Here is a 21,991-nt window from a genome sequence, read left to right on the forward strand (position 1 = left end):
TGCCATGGCAGCACCAAGAGACTGGCATCCGGGTTCCCCCTGCCGGTGTCCGTGCCAACCTGGACAGTGTAAGTGGCACGACCACCAGCTGTAAGTGTAAGTGGCACTGACACCAGCGCAGCCCTTTCCTGGCCTCCAAAGGACTTCCTTCCTTTCAGGTCAGGAATGGGCTGTGAGTATTGGCATCAGGTGAATTTTTAAAAAGCCACTCTACATGATTCCCAAGTTTTTGTCTTGATTCAAAGACTCAAAGAAGCCCAGCCTCCCCCCCCAACCCCCCCCCCCAAAATATCTCTTATAGCCTGTGCACGGGCCAAATGCAGATTTCTTCCAGTACTGGCAGCACAACCTCAGTTCAGGCTTATTATTATGATTTTTGATCGGCAGCCTTGTACAAATAGGTAACATGATACAATCCACCTACGTATTTACTGTGAGTCAAAACATTAGAGGCAGTAACATGACTTGACTTCCAAAGAACAATGAAGTAACACAACAGCAACAAAATACAACGCTGAATGACAAAGTCATATCCTCAGCTTTCTAAGATTATGTATCTAATAGTTCAGTGGGATAACTAAAACAGTAATGTATAGTAGCACGTGAAAGGTACGTTCACAATATGCATCTACAGTAACAAAAAATAACAAATAAAAAGATCTGAAACAAAAACAAATAAATTATTCCAAAAAAGCTAATTTATCACTGTCAAAAATGTAGGAGAATATCTAAAACACTTCCTACGGATGAACATCACAATCTGAAATGAACATTTCATATCTGACAGAAGAGTGCTATGATTTTGCCTATGCAGTATTTATACGTGAGTAACCATGACAAACTGCTTTTGTGTACAAGATTCCTATTACTGGCAATGGCACCTTGCGGGAGGAAAATGTTTTATAGCAGAGTAGCGTCCAAGTCCCCACTGCCTTCTGCTGGAGGGCTCGAGGAGGAGCACAGCAGAAGAATGAGGGGTAGAAATGCCTTCAGAACTGTGACGAGAGGGAACAAGCCGGAGGCCACATTTTGCCGCAGGAGCCAAGTTGGGTCACGAGGGCATGAGCGAGCCCTCAAACGTTCACTCGTGATTTAAGAAGCTACAGCGATTCTCCAGTCAAATACTGGCATTTGCTGCTCTGTACAACATTGGCTTGTGAATCCTACCTTGCCTATACGACTTACCACTGTTCTCTAAAAATAAGAAAGGTTACAGAGATGTGTAGCGCTTTCCCTTTCCGACTCTCCTCCTCCTAATTGGTTCGAAGTCCTGCTACCTCAATTCACCCTAATTATAAGGCTTGTTCTGGTACAATCTAATACACCTTGGCGTCTTACATAAGATTTGTCAAGAGAGAAATACTGTTATTTTTGCCAGGACTGAATCCTGTCATATTTGCTCACTGGGTAGAAAAGACAAGCCACAGTCACACAGGGAGCATTTTTTTTTAAATGTGTGTCTTATGATTGCGAAGGATTAAGGCTCTGCCTCACAACAGGATGGTGATGATCACAGAAGGCAGAACGGAAAAGTGCAAGGTGAAGCAACCCCTCATTCTTCTCCCTTCTCAAGATGGTGAATCCAAAGAGAGCGAGAATAAAAGAATGCATCTTAACAATATTCTGGAACTTTTCAAAGCTCAGGTATTAGGGTCCTATTGATCCTTCCTCTCTCTCCTCCTTGTGCCCTCCTTATGACCTTATGCACAATATAGTGTCATTCCAACTAACCAGCGAATTCAAGGTACACTTTTTTAAAAAATCACATCCAACTGTCAGCCTAGAGTGAGGCTCACAGCTACACCAAATTCTGAAACTTCTAAAAAGGTACAGTTGAAAGAACATCCATCTTTGGGGCAGCCTCCAAGCTCCAGAAGAAAGATTTTAACTGCCACACTCTTTTTTTTTCCAGAATCAAAATTAAAGCAGTATGAACAGCGCACTTAAAATACTCACACGCAAGAAAAAGCCCTTTAAAAAAATAACTATACCAAATGGAAATATCACAATAAAGCAACACAAAATGCCTCAAAAGAGTTCATATAACCAATTATAGTGATAGAATGAAAATGTAAAAAGTACGGTGAAGATGCTGGATATGTTACCTCTGGTTCTCCATATTTAATGCAACAATTAAGCATTTTTACTGCTGACAGATATGGGTCTTGACATGGATGGATGGATCTTGTACCCATTAATGCCTCTGCTACAAATGCTGCCTTACCTTTATTCATGTCAATCAATTGTTTCTTCTTCTGCTGCCGCTCCAGCCTCTCGCGTTCTGCTTTTTCTTTAGCCAGTTTGGCTCTCTTAATCTTCTCCTCCATCTCTCTTCTCTTGTTGTTTTCCCTCAGTGCCTCCTGCATTAGGAATGTGGAACACAGCATTTTTCCATTAGTTATGCACAGCAAATTGAGGAAACCTTGTTTGTATACAAACTTGGCTTGCATTTTAGCAGCCTGGAGAAAAATTCATGTCACCTTTGAATGTGCCAGGTGAATAACATTTTCTAAAAAAAAAAAAACTCAAAGCAAGCCAAAAGCAAAAAAACAAAACAAAACAAAAGTCTCCTGCTTCCTGATTGATTAAAAACATTCACACTCATACAAACCAGTGCTGAACAGTAAATACAGGTAGAGGAATTATTATTTTTTAAGTCTACGTTAAAAAATATCAATAGATTACACTTTCAGTAGGTGAACAAGTCCTATAGAATATTGATAAAGTTGCAAGTGAAGTTTAGAAACCATTGCCACTCAAACAACTGAAATTCAGTATTCATCTACGAGAGCATGCTCCTGGAAGAGGAAAAAATAATATGAATGGGGGATGGTACAGTGGTGCTGTATACAGCCTCCTTCTATGCCCCCCATACCATGCATGCGACCATCTGGGCATACCCATGCTCACTGGCTCCCTTGCTTGGGTCACCTTTACAGGGGAGGGAATTGAGTGGCATTCCCACTCGGCTAACTGAAACTCAATAATCACATGCCAGGGCATGTTTCCAAAAGTAAAAAATAAAAATAAAGAATATGTACCAATTCATATAAGTGTTACAAAAAGAACTGTAATTCTTAATATAACAGGGATTTGGAAAGTTCTTCAAAATATGAGGTGCCCAATTAGCATTTGGTGAAAACAAGACAGAAATATTTGTTGTCTTTTTGGATGAAACACTATGATAATTGAACGTCTTTCCATCCAGAATGTGTCTAATTACCCAAGCAACTTGAAAACACAATTTTATTTTAGAAAAAAAAAGGGCCTCGTCATTTGGAAACTTACTTGGAAACTAGGACCACCTTCCCTTCAACATCTTTCAAACACTTCTATGTCTCTCTCTGTCTCCCCAACCCCTTCACACAAATGGCACATTGAAATATAACTTCTGGATTTTGCCAATTGTTAATTTCGTTCACTGCAACTTAATTAGAACACTGAGATAACCAGGCAGAAGGAGAGTGACCTAGGTCCAGCTGCCTTGATTGTTCGGCCACATAGAGGAGCTGCAGCCAGGTGAATCAGCTGAACCTGAATCAAGAATATTGTGTAAAACAGAAATGTTCAGGAGGATATTTTTATAAAGAGAGTAGTGCTGTAGTATAAGGAGCCCTCTGGCATAGAGTGGTAAGCTGCAGTACTGCAGTCAAAAGCTCTGCTCATTACCTGAGTTTGATCCTGATGGTAGTCGGTTTCAGGTAGCTGGCTCAAGATTGACTCAGCTTCCCATCTTTCTGAGGTTGGTAAAATGAGTACCCAGTTTGCTGGGGATAAAGTGTAGACAACTGGGGAGGGCAATGGCAAACCACCCTGTAAACAAAGTCTGCCCAGTAAAAGTTGTGATGTGATGTCATCCCATGGGTCAGTAATGACCTGGTGCTTGCACATGGGACCCGCCTTTTCCTTTAGAGCTGCAGTACAATGGAATGGTTCAGATGGGTAGTTCTTTATAAAAAGAACAGGACTGTAGTCTACACCAGTGTTTATTCTAAGTTTTATCCTGCTCTTATTGCATTGTCGTCTACTTTTGTAATTCCATTTTATGCGTAATTTGCTATATCGTGTCTGATACCTTTTATTGCACATTGTTTCCCCCCCCCTAACATTTGTAATCCAAACCCTATTGCATTATTTATTAGATGTCTTCTGTTGTCTGATTGTTTTATATTGTGGGATCCACCTTGAAACTCAGTGGGAAAGGCGGGCTATAAATAAAGTAAGTAAATAAATAATCTTTAGGAAGGATATACCTTTCCAGTTTCTCTAATGAGTCAGCATTGGCACTTTAGACTGTTCCTGCTATACTTGGCCCTTCCAATTGTTCATTAAGAGCACTTTTCATCATTCTACTGAAGACAACTTCTGCAAATCTCTCTCCTGAGAGACACTGGCCACACTTATTAATGTCTTTGCAAATTTAAGGCTAGATCACTATGATTACTGTATAAATGACTCTGCTTGACAATTGGTAACAGTACTGGACATAGCAGTGCTGGACACAGCAGTTAGCGCTGAAGTTGTAAGTTACCATCCAGCCAAGACTCTTGTGGCAGCTAACCATAAACAGACAAATACAAAATGCAATAAATCACAATGATGGAAGTACAAAATAACAAAAAACGGATCAAACAAACTAACCCAGTGTAACAGCAACATCAATGAAACAAAGGCATTTTATTTATTTTTATTCATATATTTTGCTGCCTCCTAAGACAGGCTTCTTTAAGCAAAGAGTTCTGAAAAAAGGGCACCGCAGATAGGGTTACACTAGTCACTATTATCAGCTGAAAGTGGACCAAGACAGAACCTTCCCTGAAAATCTTATAGATGGGGAGGGGGGGTCCTCTGGTTCTTTTAAAAATTATTTTCATAGTATGATTTTCAAATGTTTCATAGTGTATTGTTTTACCTTGACTGGGATTGAAACATACAATTAATCATCCTAATGTAATAATGGGAAGATTTAAACACATTCCTCTCAGTTAACGTACATGTGTTAGTGTTAACAAATTTGACAAGTAATGTACACTGGAGGTGGTAAATAAGGCAGCAGGTATCTTTGATAGAACATTTCTGACATGGGTAACCCGTGGTAACAGAGCAGGGTTCTAACTAGTAATTGTTACATGCTGGATACAAGTCTATAAATAAATGAAACTAACTTCTGGAGGAAGGGGGGGTGGGGGGACAAGCCTTCCATACTACAGTGAGATAATTTACTCCAAGGGAGGATATTCATTTTAGGCAGGTTGTTGATTTCTAGATGGCTTTAAAGAAGGGAAAATCCATGACCTTTAAAATAATGTGTTGTACTATGATATGGCACTTCTAGTAGGACTTCTGAGAGCCATCCACGCCACTGATATCAATCTTTGATATCAAGGATAATCCTACTCAACTGAGACTCGGGTTACTGCATTGCTTTTTTTTCTACTAAACTTTAACATGCAGAGTGGTCGTAGCATTCAAAATTGTTGTTATTCTACAGCTTTTCAAATGCTTGTTTTCCTTTACCCTTAGTAAAAAAAAGGTAAAGGTGCCCTGTGCAAGCACCGGGTCATTCCTGACCCTTGGGGGTGACGTCACATCCTGACGTTTCCTAGGCAGACTTTATTTACAGGGTGGTTTGCCAGTGCCTTCCCCAGTCATCTTCCCTTTACCCCCAGCAAGCTGGGTACTCATTTTACCGACCTCGGAAGGATGGAAGGCTGAGTCAACCTTGAGCCGGCTACCTGAAACCAACTTCTGTTGGGATCGAACACAGGTCGTGAGCAGAGCTTTTCACTGCAGGACTGCAGCTTACCACTGCGCCACGGGGCCCTTAGTAGCTATCAATAATTTATTCTCCCTCTCCTTCTGTTTCACACACATTAACGGGTACACAGATTGAGTACGGGGTTCCCACACCCGGTTTTTCCCCCCCAGTGGGCCAAATACCAAGGAATTTGGGGATGGGGAGGGCTGAAGCCTCTTCTCCACATGTGCCACAGTCACGATCTGAATCTGGCACATCACATGAGGGAACTGAAGTGAACCCACAACTCATGTGCCCATTACACAGAACACAGGGTAGGAAACCTGGATCCACCCTGTAATGTGTATGTCAACTGCTTTGGCTGCCTCCCCTCCTTATACTCAACCTCCTTGAATTGATGTTGCTTCTTCCTCCACTAGAAGTTACCCTTATTTTTTTTTCTGACTCCAACTTTCAACTGAATAGTGAAAATGGAGCAGATAAATCAATTATAAGAAACAATCGATCCATATTCTAGCTCATATACTCGTAATAATTGGCAGAGTTAATACTAACAAGTACACGTCCAAAGAAGCATACACCACACTGTTAACTTAATCAGATAATTCCACATTTATCACACAGTTAATACTGAACATTATTTACAGAGGTACTGTTTCTGCAGACTGGATAATCAAGTCAATTAAACATAATAATAAGAGGAAAAAAGATCATTCATAGCATCCAGAAACATGTTATATTCCTTTCCTTTCTCCCTTAGAAGCTCCTTGATTCATAAATCTTGAGCAGCATAATTCTCATAAATCTTGAGCAGCATAATTCTCAATCTATTGTTTAAGGGATATAAGGACTGAGATAAATTTTGCCACTGCCAATGTAACCTTAGGATAGCTGATACTTAATAAATAGGGTATTAGCTCAGTCGTTTATACCTAGGTATTTTCACTCACGTTTGCCCCCGGTCTGTCACAGTTGTTCCTTGGAGTTATGAATGAGTTTTCTGTCCATTAGAGATGACCTCGCTGCCAGCCCTCGCAAATCCCAGGACTTCCCGTTCCTCTATTAACCCGATTCTTCCCTCTCCCCTGAGCTCAGCCCAGGTGAAACCCCCGTGCATAAGGCAAAGCGCAGGACACACAAGCTTGGTTTCTCTCACAGCCAATTGCAAAGCAGCATGTACAGAGGCGGGGATTACAATGCTTCCTGCTTCCTCTGAGCTCTTTCTGAGCAGAAGAAAGGCTTTTTAAAACCAAGGTTTGGATTCCCCCCCCTTCAGATTGCTCCATTATTATTATTTTTGTTCTTAAAATGCTTTTTTTATGCAGCAATTGTTTTTTTTGGGGGGGGGGTTTCTCTCACAGTAAACTCTACAAAGTAAGCCAATTACAAAGCAGCATTTAAAGGGGCAGGGATTTGATTTGACTGCTGGTGCATAGATTCCCAACAGGAAAGTGTGGGTCCAACAAGCAACAGACCTCAGGTAAAACTCCCATGCATAAACGACCACAGCTACTAGTCTGATATGTTAGAAAAGGAATAATACATCTTAGATCCTCATAAAAGTGACATTCCAGACACATTATAATAATGCTAAGAAACAAGTGTGTCATTGAGATACACACGGCTTTGCTTAGTATACTCTTTAATGAAAAGTAGCCAACTGCACACAATGACAGGTACAGTAGGTTTGTAAAGCATCTGAGGCTCATTTGGCACTAAATATATCTTGTACTTGTTGTAGTAGTAGTCACTAAGCTCACTCTGCACAGCACTAGAGCAATTATAGTTTTATTTGTATGACATAAATAGTTTGTCCAGGCTGAAGTGGGAAGCTAGCAGGATGCAACTAGAATTCTGCTTTGTTAACAGGCTATGGCTCACACACCAATAAGATTTCAACCCAATAGAATAAGAAAATGGTGCTCCTTCTTCGCCACCGGTGTGAGGTTTTTGGGGTGGAGCCTGAGAAGGGCGGGGTTTGGGGAGGAGAGGGACTTCAGTGCCATAGTGTCCAATTGCCAGTGGCCATTTTATCCAGGGGAACTGATCTCTATTGGCTGGAGATCAGTTGTAATAGCAGGAGATCTTCAGCTAGTACCTGGAGGCTGGCAAACCTAAGTGCAGTAGGAAACACAGCATGCAGCTTTTATTCAATACTATTAATTTATAAACAGTGAAGACACACCAGCCTCTTTTGGAGTGTGTGTGTGTAGGGGGGAAAGCAACCAGGCCTTGGCAAACTTTCTTTGGCTCTACATGCCACCCCAGAAATTTAGCAGGCAAGTCCATATTCCAGCCACCAGGGTTTCATATTTTACTGACCAAATTTTCTAATTATTGTTACCACAAAACTAATCCATGTCACATTGCCGCGCTGGTCTCTGTGTTTTCATATGTGTTTTGCCTGTGTGTAAAATCACATTTCCCCTTCTTGCCACCACCCCAAGATATAAAACCAAGCCTCTCAGTAACCATCACCTTGGGGTACACTGGTAAGGCTGCTTTTGAGCAAGTACAAAGGGCAGAGCTTCCAATTACCTTAGGTTCCACCCCCCACCCCCCCGGTGGGTCCTTAGTGTGTATGAGCAGTCTAAGCATGCGGGTGGGATTCCAGACACAGTCTGCTTTCTTAAACAGGAAAGATGGTTTATTACTAAAGATGAAACTAGAGCACAGACATAAACAATAGCCATCATAGTTTGAGAAATACAGATCTAAGTAAATAACACGAAAACATATATCTAATGGAGTTAAATTATGCTAGTTACCTTCAGATGGAGAAAGCACGTCCCCAGTCACTGCATCTGGGCGAACTGTTTGAACCCAGAACAAAGAAAGATTCCACCTTTTCACCTGCTTTGGTGAAACACCCCCACCCCCAGTCCAGAGTTAGGAATCCTGACCCCTGTGGGAGCTGTTCTGCCAATGTATCCCTTGGCAAGTAGCCTTTGTCTCTCTCCCTCTCTACCTGATCAAACGTTATGATGCAGGTAGGCCCAAATGGCTGAACCACTGCGCCTGTTTTCCTGATTCTCCCATCTTGGGAAAATAAACAGTTTGTCATGGGTTCAGGGATCCTAATCATAGCAATCTTAACCATTGGGTTTTTTAAAAATATTTTTTATTTTTATTTTATTTTTATTTTATTTTTTATTTTTATTTATTTTATTTTATTTTATTTTTAAAGCTATGATAAAAATGTTATAGGACATAAACAACTATGACGGAACCCTGATTATCATTGTAACAAAAAGCTAATTATTAAACATAACCGGACATATCCCGGCTTTCTCATAACTTCATAGCCTTTCTCATAACTTCATTCTTGCTTTAAAAATCTCCATTTAATTGAATACTGGAGCTAGTACAGAAAGCAACAGTTTGAATTCATCCACCATCTCTAAATGGTATGAAGTTAAGTTTACATATAAATAAGCAATGGCACAGACTTCCTAAACATTTACTTGTTGTACAACAAAATTTTCTGATGCAAAATGATAAACTTTGGGTCGGATGTAGCCAACTTTCTCATTCACTCTTGGCCACTCCCTCCCCTCCTTATTACAGCCCTGGTTCCACATGGCTTTTGCCAGTCCAGGTTCCGTGATCCCAAACATACCCTTTTTGGGTGGACAAAATCCCTCCCTTTTTCACCGGTGGAAAGACTGGCCGGATCGAACCCTTTTGTGCTGCCAGTGCTGAGTGATTTCTCAATAAAATCATAGCTGAAATGCTAGATTCTGGTATGAAACTTCTAGAGGTCATGGTGACCTGGCACCCAGGATTTGTGGAGTCCTGCCATTCACACATATCTTCAAGGGTAACTCTACATGCAGCCCCCACCCCCCCGGAATGTTTGCACAGATCTGCCTCTTCCACCTGACTGAACTGGAAAGTCTATCCATGCAGGCTCACCCTCTGAGCAGTGAAGCCTGGGGAAGAGACTCAATCACCACGAGTACTCTTGATTCTTGCAAACTGCTGCAGAACAAACAGCGTAGTTGGCTGACATTTTAACAATTCAAACTACTCTTACTCTGCGAACGGATGTCAAGGCACTTTCTCTTTTACCTAGCTAAAACTACCCATCTCAATGATCTTGTCATTTCACTTTTTGGGGGGGTAAGAACCTTTCGTTTCTTTTCATGAACGCTTCATGTCTTCGCAAATTTTCATCTCTCCAAACTGCTATAGGCTACTGTTATGTAGGGAAGCTCGCTCCGAAGCAACACGGGGTGGGGAGAGAGGATGTTGCAAGAATGGCTGGCCACATCTTCTCATTTGTCAAGGAGGTTTTGGACTGTCTCAATCCACACAACTCAGAAAGGCTTATAGGTTGTTGTTGTTTTTTTTGTTGCTGCTGCTGCAGCAGCTGAACTGTCTATAGTCAGCCTGATACATGGCAGAAAAAAAAAAAGAAAGGCTGTATCCTAGAAGAATGGAGAACAATGCAAGTGAAAACTATGAAAACTAGGAAGTAAAGCAATACACATAATGTAAGCAAACTGACTGTTCCGGTAAAATAAAACCTAGCACACATATGTCAAACCATTTGCATCACCTGCCTCTGTAACTGTTGATCAGACCCTAGGAAATAGTAAAGATAAATGTTAAAATGCCTTCAAGGACTTGGTCAGTCTGTTCTGTAAGTCAAGGACCCCCCAATTAATTTGAAATGGTTTATGTGTTCAGCTCCTGTAATCTCTCTTGATGAAAAGGCTATGGAGACAAACTTATAGGGGTTGAAGGCTAATATCAGGATTCAGAATGTGTATATAAAATCAATAAAAATGCTAAGCTTTTCCTTTAAAAGAAATCCAGATTACTCATTATCTGCCTATTTCATTCAAATGTTTTCCTCTAAGGGCAAGTAGCAATGAAGAGGAATGTTTTTATTAGTTTGAATGATTTAATTGTTAAAATAACTGGATGATGCCAATGGAAGACTCCAAAACAGGGCCTTCTGCAAACTGAAATTAGACATATAGCAACTGCACTCACTGCCAAAAAGACAGAACAAACCTAAAATCTTTGGAAAATGTTGCTAATATGATTCCTTCACAATGATGGACTGGAGTTCATGACCAGCACCCCTCAGATAGGTTTAGCCAGACAAGAAAATTTTGAATGTTGATTAAAAAAGAAAAGAAAATAATGTGCATTCAATGGCCCACCTATTGGCAGAAGACAAAAGAGTAAGAACAGCAACAGTGCCCTCTTGAACAATGAAAAGGTAGAATCTGTAGCTGTGCATTCATTCCATTGATGATTGTTGCATCGCAAAAAAAAAAAGAACATGCCATAAACCCAAACACAACAGACGCATTATCTAAGCACCCTAAACACAATATTTCACATCTCAAGCAGTTCACAATCTGAGAAGCAAGTTGGGAAGTGCTATACATGCCCGCATGGATCAGCTAAATTTACTGACAAGAAACAAGTCAGAGACATTACCTCTCTTTGAAGCACTATTGTCTGAACACGGCTCACAGAAGGTGCTATTCAGATAACTCTCTTGAGTGGAAGATATTCAAATGGGAAAACTAGGCAAGAGTAGTGACTCCTCCCCAGATAAACAGGGTCAAGGTTGATTACAGGTCAAATTAAACTCTCTCTTGCACAGAAATCTACAGGAATTGGGTTAAGATTGTGAGGCATACATATAAAGAGTCTAAAATAGGGGAGGGCAGACTTTATGTTTCTGGGAGCTACATCCCCCCCACCCCCCAAGAGTCTTGCGAGCTACCTGTCACAAAATGGTGTTGTTGTTGTTGTTGTTGTTGTTGTAGAAGAAGAAGAAGAAGAAGAGTTGGTTTTTATATGCCAACTTCATCTACCACTTAAGGGAGAATCAAACCGGCTTACAATCATCTACCCGGTTCTCCATTCAAATGATCATGTAGCCACTTTTTTGTTGTATTGAGTTACTGTTGTTTTAACAATGTTTTAACTCTGTAATACTGGTCAAAGACCGCAATAAATTATTATGGTATGGTAACCCGGTTCTCCAGATCAGAGTCCAGTTGGTGGAATCAGTGACAAAATGGCAGCTTATACACACATTACAGAAGAGCAGCTCTGCTGTGTCCAGGAGGGGAATGCTTTCTTCTGCTGCTTTCCAAAAGCAACTAACCACCGTAAATTGTAACTTGTCCTTCAGGGGGTAAATATTTGATGCAGGGGGAAGAGCCAATGGCATACTCCTTCCTATCCAGAGTTTATCAATGAAGGAGGAGAGGCAGAGGGGAAAGTGTGCTGGTGGTGTTGTTTTCTTGTTCAAATCGAAGGAGAGTGCACATGGGTGCCCTCCTTCTTCTTCACTTGAAAAAGTAAGAGGAGAGAAGCTGCTGCAGTAGCCGTAAGGGGAGGATAAGAACATGATCACTGCGGCACTAGAGTAGGGGCAGATGGCTATTTTTAATTGCTTGGAAAGTGACTGGTCCCTCTCAAGCGACCTTCTGCCCACCCTGGTATAAAACATTCTTTGACTGTCTACTTTGAAGAGGCAAACTAGACATTACTTTAAATGTACAGCTTTGGCTGAGAACAGCTTTCATTTGTCTCGTTCCCTACTCCCCCTTCTGACATACACACATATCCAGCAAAACTCATTAAAAAGTCTTATAAGCCACAGCTCTCAGTTAAATAGTTCTAGAGGTGACTTCTTAGAATAAAGGAATAACAGAGCAAATTGCAATGAGCAATAAATAAGCTAAAAGAAAAATACAACTGCAATAAAACAAGTTTTAAAAAAAGCAAAATAATGAGATCAAATTGATAAGACGGCTTCAGGGAACAGTCAGAAGGTGGTGAAGAAAGAAAGAAAAAAGCTAAAAAATAAACCCAACCCCTGAAAAATACATTTTTATCTGATGCCTAAATCAGGTAAACTATATTATATAATTATCTTGTATAATGAGACTCAATTTTCTGCATGTCTCTGGCACCACTACAAGTCATTGGCTGTTGACAGCATGGGTAGTAAAACAGACAGCATTGCGAGGTCTTCACACAAGTGAAGAATCAACTGAAGTGCTTGGAGAATTGGAGCAACATTTTCTTATTCTATCAGATAGAAATCAGATTGGTGTGTGCCACCAATACAGTTTTAAGCTATATCCTGTTAACAAATCAGAATTCTAGTTGAATCCTGCTAGCTTCTCACATCTGGGAAAACACAGATTTTTTGAAATTTTTCAGGTTAATAAACACGAACAATACCTGAACCGCGCTGCCTCCCTTCACCGGAGTCTGGATAAGGCCGGCGGTGTGGATCTAAAACAAATCCACACTGCCCCCCCCGACTCCAGAGAAGGCAGGCAGCGTAGATCTGAGTCAGCCAGCAAGTAAGTAAAGGGGGAGGGAAGAGGGGAGGTGGGGAAAATGGTGGTGGGGCCAAAGTGGCCCGAATAATGCCAATTTTTTAAAATCTCGGCATATCAATATGCATACCTCTACTTTGTTCTTTTCCACAATACAGATAACTGGGATGATACCACCAGTTTTTTGGAGGTTTTTTTTTTTTTTTTTTTGCTAAATCTTGCCCAAGTCTGCTCTTTAGTACAGCCCTTGACCTCCAAGACCTTAGACCATGCAGGTTCTACAGTCCCCAGCACAGCCATTCTGAGTGGTCAAAGAGTTGCTCTTCCTCCTCCCTTTTCTCCCAATCATTGATCAACCTACTTTTTCTCATTGCCATTGCCCTTGACAAAACTATTTTCTTCTGTAAAGAAACTTTTATTTGGTCAAGACAATCAGTAATGTTTTTTTTTAGAATAAAGGTCATGGATTATAATTATATATTTTAGAGAGAAATGTATGAAATAGGCCATATTTGATGCAAAAGTTTCTCCTGCAAGAATACACTAAAACCAAAATTGATTATAAGTATACAAAATATTTGAATGAATTTTCAGCTTTAATCCAGAATGCTAGGACAAAGGGGTATAATGTGTGTGTGTGGGGACTTTAAAGTAGTTGTTAGGAAACCTTTTTCAAGTACAAAACATAAATGAATTAATAGAACAGTGAAGTAGGTTACAACAACTGTATACAACTGTATAGGGAAGAGAAAATATTAAAATGATTGAAAAGAAAACTGATGTTAGGGATGGGGTGGAGTGGAAGGAGGGGAAGCATTTGATGCCCAACGGAGACAGCATTCTTATGTGGAAGGCAGCAACTGCAAAGCACTTTCTGCCAAGGTATTAGAACCGTATTGGCTTGCTAAATCAAAGGTATGAAAAAGCCTTAAGTATTCAAATTAAGGGGCTCATGACAGAGGCTGAAAACAGAAACAAACAAGCTTTAGGTGGTTAAGTATAAACTAGCTGAAATTTCAGCTCTTAGCTGAAGAAAAGATTGTGTCTTTAGGTTGGGAAATAGGTACATTATCCGCTACTGAAGGAGCCAGTTGAACAACAAGATTCTTGTTATTCCCCGCCATGTTCTGATTAGGTTCACAGAAGTAGATCTCTTCCACGCAGCAGAGCTGACTTACAGCTTAGTTTCCCCAAGAAGGAAATCAAAAATTAATGAGTTTCTCACATACGATACGTCTTGAGGTTTGACAAACAGATCTTTACACACCAATGTAGTTGCAGAGAGAATCTCGGAGGTAAATTATTAAAAACAAGAAAAAAGAGGCTGACTGTAATGTGCAAATTTTCTTGGATATTAAAGATGCAGCCGGTTACAAAGTGGTCATGCACTGATAATGAAGACTGGCTGGGATCCCAAAGGCCTTCCTTTAAATTTGCCTAACTACAGGGGGGGGGGGGGAAGTAATCTGAAGTTGTGAGGGGGAAAATATATATTTCCCATTCCAGCCCTTTAGTAGGATGAGCTGTTGATTAACAGGAAGTTAACGTACAACATACAGCCGAGGAAGGATTTAAAATTTCGAAGCAGTTTTTCCACCTTCTTTGAGTAGAGGGAGAAAAATAGTAACTTTCTCTCTCTTTATACAACGGAATATTATATGGAGTGCATGACATATTGGACTGAATGACAAATTCAAACAATTCATTGTTCCGATGACAAGTAACAAACAAACAAAACCCCACAACCTGGTATCAAAAGCAGAAGGCAGACTGCTTTTCAGTAGGTGGGTGTGAAATAAGTGAAAGACTATGCTTGTGCTTCATGGTTGGGGGGGCAGCTTTGTGGAATGTGCAGACACATCATGTTTGACATGGAACTTCTGAGAGATGTCGTAAAGGATTACGATTCCTGGCAAGCCAAGCTACTGTGGGGGGAATGAGCTTAGCTAACTGACATATCAACGTTATAGAAGCAACAATCTGGCAGAGCGATGTGGCAGAGGTCTCCAATCCATGAGTTAAATACAGGCTTTAAATAAAGATGTGGCAATGTTGTCTCTTCAAAGTTCACACACTTCTTCTACAAGTCATACAGCAGAACAGATCATGGGTTTCCCAATCTTTTTGAGCCTGCGGGCGCCTCTGTAATTTTGAAAAAGAGGAGGGACCACCTCTCCTTGTACACCCTCCCCCCCCCCCGAAGGACATAACGTTCTTTAGATGCTAATTTGTCCCCGCTCCTAAGAGTGTGTGGCTGTCCTCAACAAGAGCCAGAGCCTTTTCGGTCCTGGCTCTGGCCTGGTGGAATGCTCTGCCTAGTAACATCAGGGCCCTGCGGGACTTGAAAGAGTTCCGCAGGATCTGTAAAACAAAGCTATTCCACCAGGCCTACAACTGAGGACAGCTGCGGATGTCATCAGTAATGGCCTCCCCACCTTCCCCTACGTTCATCTTTGTTGTTGAATTTAGGAGGGGCTGAACTGTATCTGCTTTAGTGGCGAGCTTGTATATTAACACCATTGAATGCTGTTATGTTTTTAGGCTGAAGATGTGGCGTTTTAAAGATTTTTTAGATGCATTGACTGTTCCGTTGTTTTAATGTTGTAACATGCCCTTAGCCTGGTTTTTCAGGGGAGGGCGAGTCAGAAATTGAATAAACAAACAAACAAATAAAAGGGGTGACTGAGCTCCATCTCAAAATGGCTGCCACCAGAAGTGGAGCAAAACCAGAAATGGCTGCCACAGGAAGCGGAACAATATCACCCTCCTTGCTTTGTAAAGATTGCAGAACAGGAATGAAAACAAACGAAGGAAAACCTGGGGTGGGGGAGGGAGAAAGCGTTTGGGGATTATTAAAAAGAAACAAAGAAGAGCCTGAGGGTGGAATGGACCATTCATTGACTAAGGAAAGCCTTGGGGGGGCTCAGTCCTCCTGATCCCACAGTGATATTGTAGCCATACAAAACCTTTCCATTTCAATGAGGGCAGCCAAAAACAAGCACTGCCTTATAGTGGCCCTACCCACTTTCTGAAAAGCTTGCCCGGCATCAGGGAAGTAGTGGCGGACACTACTTGGGTGCCATGCCCATGGGTGCCATGCCAGGGAACCCTAGACTTTGTTATTAACAGAAAAGGTGTCCAGAGTTTAGAAATGTCTCAACCTTAAATGCTATCATCATTTCAATATCCAATACTAAAACAACGCCATGAGTTAAGTATATGTAAAACAACGCCATGAGTTAAGTATATGTACCAAACACAGATGCGACAAAAAGAGTAGAGAATCAGACAAAGCACTTGGGACTGTTAGAAAGTAACAGCTGGAATCACTTTCCACTAAATGTAACATGTGATGAGAAGAAACTATGCTAGGAATTTTAGATTTTTCAGTGTCAGAAATGTGAAGGAATGGAACTTACAGGTTGCCCCTAACCATTGCTATTTATTTAAAGTAATAACCATGACGACAACAACAACAACAACAAAAAGTTCTTTCTAGGAGACATCGTTCACACAAACATCATGCCAAATGGACAGGTCAGAAGATGAAAGGATTAGTATCCCATGTTTTTCCGTTTCTTTTTAAAACTTAGCCCAAAGACACATAATGATCAAAAGTAACATCTACCAGTCACCAGACTTCACTGCAGATTCTTCAGAGACTGCTGCAAGTACACTTCTGTATTATCTCTAGAAAAACCTGCAGCTTCAAATACTTTGCAAGGAACACATGAGAAGTTTTGTCCAGTGGCGTATACCAGGCCAGAAAGTTGTTGCCAAAATTCAAAACAAAATTGACCCTGATGCTCCACAGGAGTCTATTCTGCACATAAAATGGCAACCAGAGTAATTACTCTAATCGTCACATGATGTGAAAACGAAGCTTTTCTGTAGTGAAAGTTGAAGACGCCCAAGAGAAAACAGAACAGAAAATACAATATTGATGCAAATTAATTACAGCAATATTTGTTCAAAGCACCAGTGAATAATTAGGACACCAGTGTTATTCAAAAGGCACGTTTGAGGCCTGTCTGGTGTTTATAATTATTTGTTTTTGAGTGAATCCAAAACTAATTTTCTCAAGAATGGAGACAATACCAGTTTTCACCATATGGGGCCTACTGGGAGAAAAGACACCACATTAAAATGTTTGGAAAATGTTACCTTATGGTGGCTTGGCCTCATCGAAAGTGAATGCAACTATGAGGCTTTGAGCGTCAATACGATAGTAGAATGATTTGAGATACAACTTCTATTCAGTCTCTTCTGCTGAAACTAATGGAAATGGTGCAGGCTATATACTTAGCTCCCATTAAGCTCAAAGGAACCACACGCACACACAACATTCCTGAGTGACCTGTACCAACTTTGTACTGTTTCCAGGAATCTTGAAATATTAGTCTTTTTAAAAAGTGCATTTGTGTATCAAACTGAACAGAGTGATGCACCTCTATCCTCAAAGGAAGAAAGGGGTTGTTAGCTGCAGCATTTCACAGTCATGTGACAGTCCTTAAGCAATTGGAGATGGTGAGCAAGCTAAAGCCTTGTACTGTCTAATTCAAGAACTCTCCATGTGGTTTTGGTGTTCCTGGCCAACACAAAACCCTCCTTCTGGTTCTTTGTGGCTGATTTAATTAGTATGTGATACCAGGAATCCCTTGTCAATATGTATGGATTCCTATCACAAAACAGCACAACTAATTCACTACACTAGCAGCAGTCCATTGAGTCTAATAACTTGACATTCCTGAAGGACATTACCCGATCTGCAATACAATTATGCCCTTCTTCTTGTTGTTTTATATATAAAGATGTGAAAGTACCATGCCTGTAAAGGGGGGGGCACACTGTGTCCCGGGGCGAGCCCCTCCCAGAGCCGCCCGGGCCGTACGCAGCCTCCACCAACCCCGGGAAGGGGGTCGACACTCACCATCGGAGGGAGGAAGGACGAGGCCGGGGGGGTCCGCCCCGCCGACGGCAGACATGATGACGGCGTCTCAGCCCTGTTTCCTTCCCCAGGGCCCCCAAGAGATGACGCCGATGGTCGCCCAGCCGCGGCGCCGGCAGCGGCAGGAACGGCGCGCGCACCTACACCCCGCCCCGCTCAACAGCTGAGCTTTGGACGGGCACGGGCGGGGCAGGAGAGAGCGGGCCGGCCAACTGCCTCACAGGCAGACATGTGACCCACCTTCGGCCCTTATGTGGGAACATCCGGGGCGGGTCTTGGGGAGGAAGGGGCGGGGCCTCTCTGGCCTGGAGGGGATATAAGGCCAGAGAGGAGCCTTGGCCGGGGAGGAGTGGCAGCACTAGGTGGTAGGGGCCGAGCTGACCCAGAGCAACCTGGCTGCCTCCGGGGGGGAGACAAGCTCCGATTCCCCCTCGGACTGGTCTGAGGCCGAGGAAGCTCCTCCGGCCAAACCCTCCTCCAGGGCAGAGACCCCGAAGGCGACGGCGGCGCCAGGGAGGCACGACACACTATGATAATAGAGGGATCATGCTATCTTCAATTCCCACTTACCCTTTGGATGTTATCCATGTTGATTTAAAAGATGCTGCTATCCTTCTGCATCATTGAGAACTACCACTGGAAATTATTTTAACACTGACTTTGACAACCAAGGCAAGTTTATTAACAGGGGATTTAGGAAACTTAAAAATACATTGGATTGTTGGCTTCGTTGTTGTTGTTGTTTTCCCCAGTCATAAAGGAAATGCTTCTAACTTGATATCTCCAATGGGACACTTTGATTAAATGTGTCTCATACCTTTAATCATTCTATTTTTACCTTGTCATCTATGCCTATTTACCCTAGACTGGTAACCTTCATATCAAGTCCACTTCACTGCCACTTTCAACCCTTTGTTACAAAGTACAAATAAAAACCCAACACATCTAATGTGTTAGACCAATCTAATAATTACTGGCTTAATACAGGTAGAGTATCCCTTATCCAGACATCCCATATCCGGACTGATCCGAAAACCAGACCCTCTGAGCCGGCATGCAGGCAGATTGTATACTGCATCGTAGGAAGAGACTGAAAGCCTGCCATTGTTAGTTTATTGTTGTTATTCTTGCTTAACAGCTGATGCAGGTATTCTGGTGAGATAGCTACACCTTTGCTTTCTGATGGTTCAATGTACACAACATTATTAAAAATATTGTTTAAAATTACATTCAGGCTATGTATATAAAGTGTATATAAAACACAAATGAATTTGGGTCCCATCCCCAAGATACATCATTATGTATATGCAAAAATTCCAAAATGTTCCAATACACGGAAAGATCTGAAATACGGACTACTTCTGGTTCCAAGTGGTCCAGATAAGGGATACTCAATCTGTACATTCAAGCATCAATCAAGACTGCCTGGCATGGCCTTAAAGTTAGCAATCTCATCTGTCCCAAGCTAGAATGATGAAAACACAAAGGCAGGTGGATTCACAGTGCTGTATACTCAAGCCATAAATGCAGACACACAGCTTAATGGGCGAACATCTGTGTTATTTTGCTTTGCCTTAAATATCCCCTTCTATGTTTGTTCGATAAATGTCTCCTCGCTTATTAAAGGCTTTGTGTGGGAAGCAAGGAATGGATCTCTTCTGTTTCATAAACCAACAACACCTACGAAGACCTGAGACGACGGTAAAACATGAGGAAACTTGATTTGCACTCTTTTCCAACCATATGGCATACCCATGAGGAAGTGGTATTTCAAAAATACTTATATTAAGAGATCTTTCTCTGTCCCTGATTATACCGCCGTCTCCAGTGTATTCTCCTTCTCAAGACCATTTTGTTTAGCAAAACATTTCCAGAACAAAACTAAACTCGATTTGTCTAATCTTCTGCCACTGCCTATTTACCTTTCCTTTGCTCACTTTCACCCACACATGGCGGTCCTTCCACAATGACCAACTCTGAACTCCTGTGTATTGCCGAAGGATGCTAGAGGCATGATCTGGGGTGTGCAGTCAGACAATTTTGTGTGGTACACAATGCCTATTTAACTATTGTTGCTAAATACTGCTCAAAGGACTATAGTTGTTACTGCAGCATTTCAAGAGCAGAGGTACCAGTCTCTTGGAGACCTGTAAGAATAGTAGTGTGAGGATCCTCTGAAGCGACATGGAGATTAGAATAAAACAGATGGGGGACCTACAAGGACTTATGGGGGTATCTCCTTTCCCCCTCCTCTATTTCTTCTTCCCCTTCCCTCCCTGAAAGCCATTATAGCCTCTCCCCTTTCTCTCCTTCCCACCACAAGTCAACCTATCTCCCACCCGCTTGCCCCTTATCCAGCTTTCCCTCATTCCCTTTGCCTGGCTGCTCCTCCCTGGGACAGCACTGGCCAAGTTGCATGGTGACAGTTGTTGGGCCCTGTTGCATGGGCTTGTGGGGTACCTTTCTCTCTGTACTTTCCTCTTCCTCCTCTCGTTCCGACGCACCAACTGACCTACCTTTGTATCTATCCTCCATCTTCAGCTACTTTTGGGGTTGCCAACTCTAGGTTGGGAAATAACTGGAGATTTTGGGGGCGGGCCCTGAGGAGGGGAGGGTTTGTGGGAGGGACTTCAATGCCATAGAGTCCAATGGGCAAAGTGGCCATTTTCTCCAGGGGAACTGATCTCTTTCGGCTGGAGACCAGTTGTAATAGCAGGAGATCTCCAGCCACCACCTGGAGGTTGGCAACCCTAGCTACATTTATTATTTATTTACTTCATATACACCACACCTTTCTCCACAATGGGGAACCAAAGCAGCTTACATCAGTCTCCCTTACTCCGTTTTATCCTCGCAACAACCCTGGGAGAGTGTGTGACGGGCCCAAAGTCACACAGTGAACTTCCATGGCAGAGTGGGGATTCAAACCTGGGTCTCCCAGAAACTAATCTGAAACCATTATACCACACTGGCTATCATGAGGTAGCTGCTGTTGAGCAATCTGGCATGGTGATTTTGCTCTGAGAGTGTGTTCACACATGTCCTTCACAAAAGGACAAGGCAAAGAAATTCACATGCAAGGCATATGGAGTGGACAAAACCATGCAGAGAACAAGGATGTGACATCTGCAGACCAAGGATGCAGGAGATTCCCCACGGAAGAGAGGTGATTTGGGGAATAACAATGAGAGCTTGCAGGAAACTCCAAATAGAATGCACTGAGGTAAACAGACCAGTATCTTTTTCACAAACTGAAGAAGGTGCACACCATAAGGTCAGCACAAAATTCTACAATCAGATCACTGCATTTCGGAGCAGAGAAGAAGTGAACCAGTATGTTGTGATGCTGCTTTATAAGACTGACTCGGATTTTTAAAAAAAATCATTAACAGGTTACCATTCTATTCTTCAGTAATTTGAAAAGTCCAACTTCATCCCCACACGATAACCCTAAAGCAAATCCTCCATATGTTGACTGACTTGCCATCAATGTCTGTTGTTGACATAAAACAGCAGCCTAGTTTTTGAAAATGTTTCACAGAAGTCCATCTGTCTGCGCTGCCAGTGGATAAACAAGCTATTTCTGCTTAAATGTTTACTGCATACTGAACTCTGGGGTGCAAAGCGACTTTTGGTTTCTTTATCATATTCTCATGAAACACTGGATGACAAGTCTGGTCAACAAAAGCAGAGATAACAATGGGAAATTATCCGATTGGATGTCTCTCTCTCTCTCACACACACACACACACACAATAGGGAAGGCTGAAAGCCAAGTCATGGCAAAAGTGAAGGACTAAGAGCCCATTCCTGGGGCTGGGTGGTGGTGAACCACGGCAGCCGGGATGGTGGAGCTGAGAACCCTCCTCAGAGGCTTTCCAGCCACTGCGGAGGGGAAAAAAGCTCCCCCCGCAAATAAAAACAGGAAAAAAGGCTTTCTCCCCCTGGAACGCAACGGGA

At 42.0% G+C, this 21,991-nt stretch overlaps 1 protein-coding gene across 1 annotated transcript in view; it reads right to left on the reverse strand.

The window, feature by feature from the left end:
* DIAPH2 (diaphanous related formin 2) overlaps window positions 1–21,991 on the reverse strand; it is a 421,870-nt gene that overhangs the window by 120,528 nt on the left and 279,351 nt on the right. The window contains exon 26 of the mRNA XM_056859236.1: window positions 2,225–2,360. Coding sequence (XP_056715214.1) covers window positions 2,225–2,360 — 136 coding nt within the window. The remainder of the gene's footprint in view (window positions 1–2,224; window positions 2,361–21,991) is intronic.

The sequence above is a fragment of the Euleptes europaea genome, chromosome 13 (assembly GCF_029931775.1).
Source record: "Euleptes europaea isolate rEulEur1 chromosome 13, rEulEur1.hap1, whole genome shotgun sequence".
Classification (NCBI taxonomy): domain Eukaryota; kingdom Metazoa; phylum Chordata; class Lepidosauria; order Squamata; family Sphaerodactylidae; genus Euleptes; species Euleptes europaea.